The 14,235-nt window shown below is 33.6% G+C and overlaps 2 protein-coding genes across 6 annotated transcripts in view; both read right to left on the bottom strand.

Moving 5' to 3' along the window:
- LOC126866592 (uridine phosphorylase 1) overlaps window positions 1–10,722 on the bottom strand; it is a 46,733-nt gene extending 36,011 nt beyond the window's left edge. The window contains exon 1 of the mRNA XM_050620401.1: window positions 10,497–10,722. Coding sequence (XP_050476358.1) covers window positions 10,497–10,531 — 35 coding nt within the window. The 5' untranslated portion in view covers window positions 10,532–10,722. The remainder of the gene's footprint in view (window positions 1–10,496) is intronic.
- A 1,120-nt stretch (window positions 10,723–11,842) lies between these two features.
- The window catches only part of LOC126866593 (guanine nucleotide-binding protein G(q) subunit alpha), a 66,818-nt gene continuing 64,425 nt past the window's right edge, over window positions 11,843–14,235 (bottom strand). For 4 of the 5 annotated variants that reach the window (XM_050620406.1, XM_050620407.1, XM_050620403.1 and 1 more), the window contains one exon: window positions 11,843–14,082. In XM_050620406.1, coding sequence (XP_050476363.1) covers window positions 14,000–14,082 — 83 coding nt within the window. In that variant the 3' untranslated portion in view covers window positions 11,843–13,999. The remainder of the gene's footprint in view (window positions 14,083–14,235) is intronic. The other variant, XR_007689930.1, reaches the window with a different exon arrangement.

Genomic DNA, 14,235 nt, shown 5'->3' with positions numbered 1-14,235 from the left:
GAAAACACTGAAATACAAAGACACATGCGTTTTATTGGCGATTCCTAATGTATCGAAATTTCGTGAGTTTACGCATTTCGTTGAAAGATGCGAGTAATAAACTAAGCATGCAATTCCCAAATGCACGTAATAAACTTTGTATTATGTAAATTCTATTTTCAAGACTCTTGTACGCTGTATGTGTACATACTGTGGGTGAGGAAAGTATTCGTACGCTTTTTAAAACAGGATAAGTGTTCAAACGGCTTGGTTTTTTTGATGAGTTAGAAGAATTAATTTACTATGATGTTGTGTAAGGAAATTGTTGAAAATGTTGCAGTTGAAATTGCGAAGAAGAACGTAAACGTCGCCTTTTACAACTTTCTCATCTGAAATGAAAATTTAATCAACGCATTTTGAAGATTTATGCCAGTCATACAGGATGGTTGGTAACTGGTGGTACAAGCGGAAAGGGGGTGATTCTACGCGAAAAAAGAAGTCGAAAATATAGAATGAAAATTTTTCGTTTGAGGCTCTGTTTTCGAGAAAATTGACTTTGAATTTTCGCTGGGTACGCGTGCACTTTATCACGTCTCGTTATAACGGATCTCACTGTAGATGTCTCGATGGAAGAATTTAAAAAAAATTTTATTCTATATTTTCGACTTCTTTTTTCGCGTAGAATCACCCTCTTTCCGTTTGTACCACCAGTTACCAACCACCCTGTATAGTAAATATATAGTAAATAATATATGGTAAAAAATATATAAAGCAAATGATACAAATGATTTGTATTTTTGTCAGATAAAACGAATTAAATTGCAAAAAATATAATATAATGTGGTTTTAATGTTTGAGTATTTTAAGTAAGAAAAATCTATATTTGAAAAATACTTTCTCCAAAGATGAATATAATCCGACTGCTTCTGCTCTGCATTCTTTATAAGATCCCATTGAGTCAAACTCTGAATCCTTTCCGCTTGTACCACCAATTACCAACCACCCTGTATACGGGGTGTCTTGAAAATCATGGTACAAGCGGTCGGATGATGATTGTACATTCAAAATTGAGTCGAAAAAGAAGAGTAACATTCTTTCGTTCGAGATTTCGTTTTCGAGAAAAACGAATTCGAAGATCCGTCAAGTGGCCGTATGCTGATTGTAAGTTTCCAGGTATCCGGCTATGCTCGCTGTACGTATTATACGAAATTGAAACATATCAGATGTCATCAAATCTCTGAGAAAGATGAATCACAATAAGACCCGAAAAAAATATTTCTCAATTTCGTTTTCTCATATTGGTTTGTATTTAAGTCGTTATCTACCTAAGTTCTGTTATGCGCGCATTTTTTTTTTTATCGAAACACGTTTGCTCTGCTCGTATTGTTATCGCTAGTAACCAAATACGCGCATTTGACGCGGCGTTAAAACCTATACGAAAGAGGAAAAAGCAAAAAAGACATTCAGCGTGTCAATTCTGTCGATACTTCATAATCGATGAAATTTCAAACTCCCTGGAAACTCTTACATTTTGAATTTCGTTAATGCTAAACTCATTTTCCGATACATCGGTTCGACTTGTTTTGCGACAACAAATGCCCGATGCGTCGGAAATTGGCGAACATTTTTCCGCGAATTCTCGTTGATCGTGCAAATGCCCAGCTTTTTCATTCGGCTGCATTCAGAAGCATTACAGCTCCATATAAAACGACATTTTACAAATCGGATCGCTTCTCACCCTCTTGAAACACAACAGATGATCCCGACGTTCGACCCTCGTTGTCATAGAGACCGAAGAATCAGATACACGAGAGGGTGCGGCGACTATGCTATACATTCGTGGTAAACAGTGCGAAACAAAATTTTGAATAGAACCGGTGGCTTTCGAGGTTGCTGGGGAAACATCGAAGTTATCGTCCATTGCAATTATTATCTGTCCAAAGAGAGGATATGCTGTCAAATAGCATGTATACACAAATAATGTATCTAGCGCGATGATAATACGTGGATTATTTTAGCAGAAAATACACGTATGTATTTTGCAACGCGACAGGTTAATTAATTACTTATTTACGTAACTGAACACGTTTTGTTGAACGTTTCGAATATCAGCAACATGATGAGAGAAATATTTCATTGGAAATGCAAGAAATAATCTTCCGTGTGTTTTTTAATGTGTTGTCTCGTCAAATGGATTTTTGGGGAAATTTGTTTGTACCGTCGTATTACTCGTTAGAAAACAGAAAATCCATTACACCATTGCTCTGATAGTTTGCCAGATATTTCAGAGAATACGTTGTCAACGCGAAATTTAGAGAAAGAAAGTAGTGGAATATTTTCGTTTTTATTATACAGGGTGGTTGGTAACTGGTGGTGCAAGCGGAAAGGGGATGGTTCTACGCTAAAAAAGAAGTCGAAAATATAGAATAAAAAAATTTTTTTTTTAATTTTTCCATCGAGACAACGATCTACAGTGAGATCCGTTATAACGAGACGTGATAAAGTGCGCGCGTACCGAGCGAAAATTCAAAGTCGATTTTCTCGAAAACAGAGCCTCAAACGAAAAATTTGTATTCTATATTTTCGACTTCTTTTTTCGCGTAGAATCAACCCCTTTCCGCTTGTACCACCAGTTACCAACCAGCCTGTATATCTGTATAATATCGTAAATATCAGTACGTCATTTGAGTGACGTTCCTCTTAAATGGCACAAAAGTAGTAAAAACATTTTTTAAGATCACAAGAATATGATATTCTTTTATTCGTTAAAATATTTACTCTACCTTATTTTGAATTATCTCAAAATTGTATAATACTAAATTACTAAATACATTAAAAGTTACATGTAAATACTACATATACGCAATTATAAAATAGAATATATAGTTATTTTCTAAATAAATTGTATATATATTTTATTCTATAATTATATATATATGTAGTACTTGCCATATATATATAGCTTTTAATACATTTAATAATTTAATGTATTTGCATGTAAATATTTTATGTAAATATTCTAAATGCATTATGTGCGTGTATATATATTCTATTTTATATTACATATATATATATATGTCGGGTTAACATTAGAATTTAAGACGCGTAACGATTCTTCGTTTGAGTTAGCCATCGTTTTACGAAACAGATATTATATTTACGTGAATATACAAGATTTTACAAAATATTATGAATAATGAGTTTAATGTATGATAAGATTAACAAACGATAAGTTTAACTAATGATTAGATTAAAGAGTAATAAGAGTAACGAATAATAAGAGTAACGAATAATATGTCTTACGAATAATAAATTTAACGAATAATGAGATCAACGATTAATAGGTTTTACGAATAATGAATTTAATTATCGCTATTAACAATGTTCCTGGGTTCAAGCGAATCCACGGTCAACGGGATAACTCTTTACTATGCGTAGAATAATTTTAAACACAAAAAAATACGATTGCTGAGACACTCGGTAAATTGCTCGATGTATCACTTTCCAAGGCGATCACACGAATGAATAACTGATGAAAATCTTTTTCGCTGTACGACTGCATTTGTTTGTTATATGCTCGCTGGAGGCATCGAGAAGGTTCCAATCGCCGTTGCTAGGCAGTTTCTGCCAAGAGTTTGTTGTATACTCTTTGGAAGCATCGAGAAAGATCCAAACGCCGTTGCTAGGCAGTTTCTGTCTGGAGTTTGATTCCTAATACAACGTGTGTCCCATTATATCGACATCTCCAAAGTACAATTCTATGTGATTTCTAGGGAGAACAATACAACCGATCCACACCTTCGTCAGGCAAAACGTTTATCCCGTGACCGTGGCTACGTTCGGCGACCAGTTGTCACCTCGAACCCACTTTCGCTATCACAAATATCGAACAATTACAAATGACAACAATTGCTTAATTACAGCTATGATAAAATCTAGGCTAAAGCATTAGAAGACTTTCCCAAAATTGTAAAGGGAAGGCTCCGGTTTTCCGGCATTTTCATCTCCGACATATATATATATATGTCGAGGAAGGAAAGACAGCGGGATCTCCCGTCCGGAATGTTGGGACAAACCCCAATACACTAGTCCAAACTTTCACTATAACCGCCCTTAAGTAATAAAAATAAGAAATAGTCTTAATGTTCCAATCTGACTTTATGACGATGGGTCTGGGCTCGAAGTGACATGGCAGGTCACCGGACATAGCCACGGTCCTGACAGAGGTATGAAATGATTATATGGCTCTCCTTGAAACAAAGATTAACCCGAGAAGCGGGGACAGGAGTATAATAAGGGCAGCCTCTTTTGGATTGACGGAGTTAGTTAGTGAGTCGTTGGACGATTGAGTTATCGGGAAGTTACCCGAATCGAGTAGCACGTTGATACGAGTCCTCCCGTGGACCGTGGATTCGTTATCGAACCTGAATTCGCTGTCACCATCGTCTCTACCATCCTATTGCCATTACTCGTAGCCTCTGGTAGTGTCCACATTCGTATTGATAGAGATTGGCTACATTCGCGACGGTAAAGTAAGTGAAGGTTCATCGAACGCCCAAGTGCTAACCTGACTCCGACATATATGTAGTATATATGTACCATACATATTGTCTTTTTAACATATTTAGTAATTTAGTGTGTTCAGTAATTTCATGTTGCCCTTAATGTAATTACATGTTAATAAATAAAGAATTGTGTATATTTATTGATTTTGCCTGCGCACTGTAGCAGATTCTTGCTGGTTAAAAATACCCCTGTTGTGTCAAACGTCTGTCAAAATTAATTTCATAGAAAACATCGGCAAAGATATAGCATTATTTTATTACTTAAAATCTGCCTTATTTAGTTCTCTTCGATATTTTATCCATACTCATACGTTATACAACCTGCAAATCTTTTAACGAATAGGCTAAGAAATCCTTCTACAATGCAAAACAACGTTCGAAATAAGAGATACATTTTTAAGGATAAAAAGACTTGTGCTACCTCTTCCTAATCTAATTCCTATCCAGTGAGAACATAAATGAAGAACATAGCGAATAGCGCAGGAATTCTCGCAATTAGCTGATAATTTATTCGGCAAACCTAGCAATAAATTCATCTGCTAAAAATTATTTTTAACTTTTACAAATTAGAAAGCGAAAAACATCGCTGAATTCTCTGCGTGCGTATAAATTCAACGCGCTGGAAACATTTAGAGATTGTAACGCAATTGCATACGCCTTACATAAACAGCGGCAATTTTTAATGGTCTTATTTCTCTCCTCTCCTTTCGTTAAAACTTCACCGACCGCTGGCGATTCAACAGCATACGCACGTCCGACCGGCAGCTCAGGCGCAGATTCTCCCTGGCGCCGGCTCTATTTCGGTTTAGACTCTCCAATTCCATTCTTTTCGCTCATCGCGAACGCTACGTTTTTCAAATTGGTATAAAACTGTGGAAGCTTACAAAGCAACGCAACTGACGCGATTGAGCAAGGTACCTTAGTACTAAATAACAAATTATTGTTCGATTAATGAGAAAGATCGTCGGCGATAAAAAGCCGATTAATAGGCTATCGGTCGGTAAGCGTTGGCGACAAAAAGCCGATTAATAGGTTACTGGTCGGTAAGCGTTGGCGACAAAAAGCCGATTAATAGGCTACTAGTCGGTAAGCGTTGGCGACAAAAAGCCGATTAATCGGCTACTGGTCGGTAAGCGTTGGCGACAAAAAGCCGATTAATAGGCTACTGGTCGGTAAGCGTTGGCGACAAAAAACCGATTAATCGGCTACTGGTCGGTAAATGTTGGCAACAAAAAACCGATTAATCGGCTATCGGTCGGTAAGGTGTTAATATTCAGAGACTTGAAAAAAAGGAACAATTCAACTGTCCCCTAAGAACGCTACAGAACCAACAAAGGTAAAGGACAATCCGTATTCGAATAACTTTCTATGGGTACAACGATAAGGTCGCTTTACGTAACTTGGATTTCCAAATAAAGCGGTGTCACATTGCACTGATACGAACTTGATACACGCGTTAGCTATATCGCTGCCGTAACGTATTAAAACAGGTAACCTTCTTTTATTTTTAGCGCACGTTTTATGCACTCGGAGTATCTCGCAAAAAAAAAAATGAAAATTCAGTTCTTGCTTACATGGAAGCGTTGATGCTCTTAGCCAGGAGGTGCATTTAAAAAAATGTCCTTTCTAATCCCAATTTAAATGGGAAATTTTCAACCAGTCGATGAATTACGTTTGTAATTTTTGACTAGTCAATGAATTATATATACATAGGAAGAAAATATTTCCACAACGAATCTAGCTTTCTAGTTATGAAATTCTGCAATATTTTCGCAGCATCGAGTCCAGCAAAATTGCAATTCCGAAAGTTATAATTTCACATATCGATGCAATTTATCACTTTGCGAAAAGGATGCTTTGCTCATGTCGCATAAGAAAATTTGTACATTTACTGTATGTGAGATACGAGAGACGAATATTCGAGAAAACTTGTCCCGACATCTGCGAGACATTTAACAATCAAAGTTAAAACAGACTTTTAGAAGACTTCCGAGTATTGCGTCTCGGCTCGTCAATTTCCTTATTCGTCCATACAAAAATCAAAAGCGAAGAACAGAATAACAAATAACAAACAGATATTTATGAACGGTGAAACGTTATTGTTAAGATTAAATATCGCGCAAGTATCACGGATATTGCATGCGAAAAATGTTCCGTGAATATTTCAAAAAACAAAAGAAAACGCATATTATATAGAAGAGTAAAAAAAGAGATACAAAAGCACGATAAATTTACGGAAGAATAAAAACACGAAAAAGAAGTAATTTTCTTAAGAGTGTCAACATTTAATCTTCGTACATAGTTTAAATAATTTCAATAATTTAATTACCTTGTAATTTAAATAATTAATATTTAATTTAAATAATATTAAAAAATAAAATAATTATAGTTTATATAATTTAATTACGTAGATATTTTAAGGAACCTTAAGCATAGAAAATTCTAATTTCCGCCAAAATTTAATCAACTGAACGTAATCGAAACTTTCTGCCAGTTCGCCAATGTGAACGAAATAATGCTGCAACGAGTCGGTATATTAAAGGATGGTTTATTGTTCTATCGTGAAATAAATCTCACGGAGTTGATTAGCAAAGCAATATTGTCGAACCTTTTCGTGTTAGAATTAAGAAATACAACGACGTATATCTTAAATAATCTTCACGTTAATTTCACGTTAATATCGGATTTCATTTTAATCGTACACGTGGATCGAGGATGCGATAAGTTAGTCAAAGTGCAAAAAGATCGAACATAGATGGGGCAAAGATTATAATCTGTTAAACTGTCACAATATAAATGTTAATTTCGAGATAAAAGGCAATCAGTAAGCACGAATTGTTTTACAATGAGAATTCTTGCAATGAAAATCGGACTAACGTCCACTGGAACTGTTACGTTTTTTGTTGCCGTACGAGTTATTTAATTTCAGTTTCACGAAAATCTAATGTTTCCAGTATTCCAAAGTTGCTGTGTGCAAGTGTATAGATCTATTTTTTGCATATTAATAGATAAAAATGGTTCGAAAGTCACGTTTCCATACCTTGGACTTAAAAAAGAAAAATAAAACACAAATAACGTTAAAATGATTGTGAAATCAATAAACAGAAGAAGTATAGACTACAGCTATCGAAATAGAATGATATACAGGGTGGTTGTAACTGGTGGTACAAGCGGAAAGGGGGTGATTCTACGCGAAAAAAGAAGTCGAAAATATAGAATAACAATTTTTCGTTTGAGGCTTTGTTTTCGAGAAAATCGACTTTGAATCTTCGCTCGGTACGCGTGCACTTCACGTCTCGTTATAACGCATCTCACTGTAGATCGTTGTCTCTATGGAAAAATTAAAAAAAAAAAAAAAAATTTGTATTCTATATTTTCGACTTCTTTTTTCGCGTAGAATCACCCCCTTTCCGCTTGTACCACCAGTTACCAACCACCCTGTATAAGTAGAAAAAAGTGTCAGATATTTTATAATTGAAAAATGACTGAAACAGGAGCCTCGTCGAAAAGAGACATTTATTACGCAATAATCTAATATTAGAATAATTGGTCGTATTCGGGCGTCGATACCGTGCGATTCTAATTTGATAAAAGGTACGCTAAAAACGAATTAACTTTAAAATTATCAGATAACTTTTGAACGTATCATGCAGAAACTCTGGAAGTAAATAGTGCGCTGTTGTTAGTGCCACTAACTTAGTAGTCTCGTGTTGCCATGCATACATAACTGATATTAATTAAAAGTTTCGAGAAGTTCCTGTTTACAAAATTTTTCAAACTCTTCTCTATGTGAACTAAAACCCGCAGGTTAAATGATTTATTTATAATAACGTAGTAAATAAAGGTAGTTTTATTTACAAATTAATTTTTCTGCTAATTTACCTATAATAGAAGAATATGTTTAAAAATTCTCTCTGTTCTGATAATGTTAGGTAATCGTCTACGCTTAAGATTTTGTTTAAGATTTTTAAAGAAGAAAGTGAGAGTCGACGTCCTCGTTCGTATTTATATTATCAATGGACAGATATAAATAACGTTATCTAAGAAATAACAACAGAATTTAACAAAATAACGTGTTAGAGATAAAAAAGTCGATTTCCTACAACCTTTTATAAAGTACATATTCCTAAAATGTAGTTGTAAATAATTTTAAAATATTTGTAAGGTATGTATCTTACAGCTGTAATGCGAGAAATCAAAAATAAAATTCAACAGTTAAAGGGAGAGCAAGAAGAAGAAAGAAATGTAAAAATTTCTATTTTAATAAACTTATTTTGCATTTAGAATTAAACCACGTTTAAAGATTTAATTTGTTCTATCGAGAACATTACGCGTTTTAATAATACGTGACTACCGTGCCATAAGTTATTTAATTAAACTTCTCTGTAATTTAGCAAAACGCAGCAGAAAAAGAAAGAACAATTTTAATTAGAATTTACCATACTCATAGTTGACGATACAATGCAAAACATTTATACAATCTACAATACACAATTAAGGCGATATACACTTTTATCGATTAAAATATAATTATTTTTTAATTAAAATCCTGTCTTCTTATCAATGATAAGCGACACGCAGAACCTATCCGATAAATGCCAAAATTTACACCTACATAAAGATTACATATATTCTACTAAAAAGCACCAATGGAAAAAGTTACGCTTATCGTTAAAAGTATTAAAGCATTCGTGTTCAACCTAATCAGGGTTATGCACCAAATGCTCTCATTTGGTACTCCAATAATGGAAAGTATATACCATGAAATTCAAGGTGAATCGATCGAGGCCTTAATACGTCCGAATTATTTAATCACATTAATTTTAATCAAATTAATTAATTAGGGTGTCCTAAATAACTTTGACGTTCCCATTTGAACGAGCACACGGCTGATTAGTTTGAGGACAAAAAAGAAATGATATACGCATGACACACAATACATGGTTAAGCCTATCACATCGATCGTCCACTTCGTTGCTGACCAGTGATAGCTAAAGTAAATGTCAAATCCAATTTACATCTTTCGATTATTTTCATCTTAATTCATTTTCGGGAATAGTTAAATATATACAATAACCAATATATATTTCGTTTTCTATATGCTTTAATTTTCGTATTTAAATTAAGTTGTTTATTAATGCGTCAGCTCTACGGAGCAATATTTCTTCTAAAACCGTATTTATTTTATGTATCGAATTATTTCACATGACCTTTATCTATGTTATATGTGTTTAATATCTTCGAATTTGAATTTAATTCAATAATACTTCTCCAAGAAACTAACCTTTCTAATATTTTTTAATATTACGAATTCATTCTTATTTCCTAATAAATATTAAGTCTATTATAAATATCATAAATGTGAGCAGGCTATTTGTGAAATCAAGAAAATTTATAAAAACGTAATATTTCTATGCAAAAAAGAACCCCAAAAAATTTAACAAGTATCAGAATCTCATTACTCCCATAATTCCATGTAATCAACTAACGGTTTTAAATTTGCCCTCCCTTTTATTCATTTTTATTATTGGGATAATATATTTTATATTTCAAACGTTAATGAAATGCAGACATCACGAGTAGAGACACGATTAATTGTTAAGTAGGTTACATGTGATATGCATGTTCATAAATTAATGTACAAAGAAAAATTGGATTTCTAAAATCACATGGACCCTCGTACACTTGTAGCTCATACAACGATCTCATAAAGTTTCGAAAGAAATGTAATGAGTACACAATCGCGCAAACTACTTAACTTTGGACAACCTGTCCTTAACAACTGTCGAGATATAAACATTTACGCGAGAAAAGCTTCTTATTTCATAAAATGAGTTACAGACGCTGCCAAGCCCCTTATTACAAGCTTAACCAAAAGGGAGGTAACTCTCGTCTCATAAGAGTCGAAACTTAAACGTAGAAAATATAATTGCAAGCCACAGAAACACTCACTCGTCAATTTCCTCCTCTTCTAGTAGAAGACTCATCTTTTCACTTGCGTGACTTTATTCACTGTAGGTGTCGACTCGAAGAACAAAGTTCAACTCAATTTACTGTAGGGGTGTAGTCCTTTCGATGATCCTCCGCAGGACTATACTTGCAGAGATGATAACGCTGTCGTACACGTTGCGCGCGCGCTCTTTCTCCTCACCGCATCAACATCCTTTTCACAGTGTGACATTTTCGCCTTAAGAGAATGACGTGATGTTTGAAAATGCGCCGCTAGGCGGCCCGCTTTCTCATTGGCGCACGTAGTACGGCTACATTTTTGTGCGCCAATTACAAATCCCTAATAACTCACGGCTAATATATAAACTGCGGATTTTCATGCACATGCGTACTTTTATAACGCTAATTAAATAAACGAAGTCTAAGTAGAAATCTATTACATCCACTGGATATTATAATAACTATTATACTTTGGATATTTTGCACTTATATTTTTATATTTTTGCATATTATGTGGATTTTAGCAATTGTGAATTTCCTATAAATCTGCAGTTTACTAATATACTACCATTCTGTTTATGTACGAAGATGATTTGATTATATCACGTACTTTAAACAAAATTTATGTAACATGTAGAACATATATAGCATATAGTTAAAATGCTGCATAAAATGTGCTTGTTAATCATTTCTTACACAGATATAGAGATTAGAACATTATGTTATAAAATTTTATCTCTTTTTCTTATAAAAATATCGTTACATTAATAAAATGGTAATTTTTGAACTTTCAAAATAAAGATGCTATTATACACTACTTATTATTTGATATGTAAAATGTTATCTACTTTTTAAATAGCAAAATTAACTATTCAAATCAGTGAATGATTAAAGGAATTATCGTTAACCAGTTTAATAGATTCAAATAATTAGAAACGTGAATAACTACTACTTCTTTTCGTCTAAATTTAATTAAATTCGTTAATTAAATTAAATTCGTTGAAATAATTCCTTAAATAAGAAGTGGTATAGTAATTTATAATAAATAAAATGAATAAAATTTCTATTCGATTTGATTGTTATGTATTATAATAAGATTATGTAAAAAGCGGTAATAAGAATTTCACAGTACATTCTTGAACGAAAATATATTTTTTTTAATAAACGGTAACAGCTCTTACATAACGAAAACAAAATATAACTTAATAAACTTTAAATATAACTTCTTTATTAGGGTACATAATTAAACACTTTTTCCATATAAACAGGATCAGGGATTATTATTTTACTCAAGGATCACTATATTTTCAGGTAAATATACGAGGTAAATGCGGTATCATGCATCGATATTACTGTCACAAACTGCGTTTATTTTTATCATTAATGTATATTATTTATTATAAATAAGTTAGAAACATTGATTTCATTTTGGGCGTGGTAGGTGTTTACATTTTATACACACAGAAAGAATACTCAACATATTATGCTTTCAGAAAAATGTATACTTTTGACAAAAAATGATTTACAAATGAACTATAGCCACAAATTTGCGCGCCACTCGCACATTCTTGAATCAGGCGAAAGAAAGCCTGTTCGTCTCAATCAATTTTTATCTTTTGTTAAAATGTTTCATGCATTCTGCATACATATCATACATCTAAATTCATTCTCTCACTCCCATTCTTTCTCCCTTTCTCTCTCTCTCTTTCTTTCTCTCTCTCTCTCTCTCTCTTCCTCTCTCGCTCTCTCGCTCTCTCTCTCTCTCTCTCTCTCTCTTTCACCGCTCTCTCCCTTTCTGTCTTCCTTTTTCTGACTTTCATCCTCCTCTGCTCCCTCCATTTCTCTCTTTCTTTCATTTTTACTACCATTTGTCTCACTTTGAATACACATTTATTTCTTCTCCCTCACTCTCTTTAATCACACACTCTCACTGAAAACCAAGCAGTATTATTAATATTATATTATTATTAATATTATTATTATTAATATTATTATATTAATATTATTATTACTAATATTATTATTATTATTCAATATTATTTGTTATTATCTCTTAATATTATATTTTATTCAATGTATTTATATATTTTTTCTTTCATATAAACTCAGTGTTTCAACCAAAGTGGGTATGACATACGCTGCCCAGTGTGCGTGAGGTGTTAGCTGTATCAGGGTTAGACATTCAAGATATATGTGTCCAGACGTCATACCCTAATTCACTGATTTGACCAACACCATAAAGTTTATTGTGCAAGTACTCTCTAGGTTTGTGCAAAGCAGTTTCTATCACCTTTATACAAATATTCTTTCGGCAGAACATCAAAAGGTGGCACAAACAGCAGTTAATTGAACCATTAGAGAATACAAGCAGTGGGCAGCGCGCTAGCCAGCATGAGCGAGCGCAGGCAGTGAGCAGTTCATACATACATACACTGTAATCTGGATACAATGCGAACTAGGGCCATACGTTCTTAAACCATGTCCCTAGATGCGCGATGCTGTGTTAATAAGCGAGGGCCGGATGAAAGGAAAACCAGTGTTGTAATTAAGACTTTTACGTCGTTCGTAAATTGCAGACTTATAACTGTATGGTATGAGATCGCAGCCCTCACGTTTTTTTACACAGCCTACGGAGAAAAAAGACAGCAGAAGAATCTGCAACCTTTCACCTCCTAAATTACCTAAAATCACATCAAACAGATGTTTTCTAATAATTTCTTAATATTGAAGGGTGGTAAAGTTTCCTTCTTGTTGGTTTTATGTTGCTTTCTTCAATGCTAACCTATGTTTCATTTTATATATTATATATAACAATATTTATACGATGAATTATGAATTTGAGTCACATGCAGAAAGAACTTTGACTTGCTTCTGGCACAGATAAAAAAACACTTTGGCTTTTTGCATCTAAGAAAGGACTGCAATAAAAACACCACACTAGTAAATGGCACTAAAATTGCTCTCACTTGTGTCATCGACTACTTGTGATTAAAAAGCATTTGTCCTTCTTCTCTTCAGTTTCTTGCTGAGATCTCTTGATTTGAGATGAACACTTGGACAGACATTTTATGGCATGGCTGCACTCTATCTTATACGTTTATTGATGTGTTGCTCGTGGTATTATTATATAAAAATTAGACGATTACGCAGTCAGCCAGGCATGATTGACTAAACTAATCTATAAAAAGGTAATAAATTCAACAAATAGAGTACGAAACTAAATCAATTTGTTGGTATTGACAGTGAGAAGGTTAGGAAAGAACGTATAACGCTCAGATTTAGGTCCATATTTGTTCATCGCTGTTACCTCCGTTATAAATTTTACTAATCAATAGTTGGTACACTTGTAATGGAGCAGCGACAGTACGCTGATGGCACCACAAATTACTGTTCATTTTCTGCCTTTTTCGTCTTTCCCATTTCTAACTTAACAGAGTTCACACTGATACCTTGGTCAGGGTATAAGAAAAATTCTTGAGTCCATCCTGAATTTTGTGTATTGCCATCTAAACCAAATTATATTCTTTTAAGTTTAACTGCAGAATGGTGTCTTTCACTGCTGCAAATACAAATCTGATGTTTTCTGTATCTGTAAGAGAAAACAAGTGTAAACATTTATAATTTATGAACTTGAACAACAATAATGTAGTTAATCAGTTAATTAAGCAAAAAGCATTAGTGACCATTAAAAATCGTTTAGAAACGTTGAAACTTTGAGTAATTAATATCTTTCATTGAATAG

This window comes from Bombus huntii, chromosome 6, assembly GCF_024542735.1.
Source record: "Bombus huntii isolate Logan2020A chromosome 6, iyBomHunt1.1, whole genome shotgun sequence".
Taxonomy (NCBI): domain Eukaryota; kingdom Metazoa; phylum Arthropoda; class Insecta; order Hymenoptera; family Apidae; genus Bombus; species Bombus huntii.
Note: the sequence above shows the minus strand (reverse complement) of the source record. Positions and strands in the feature narration are given on the sequence as shown.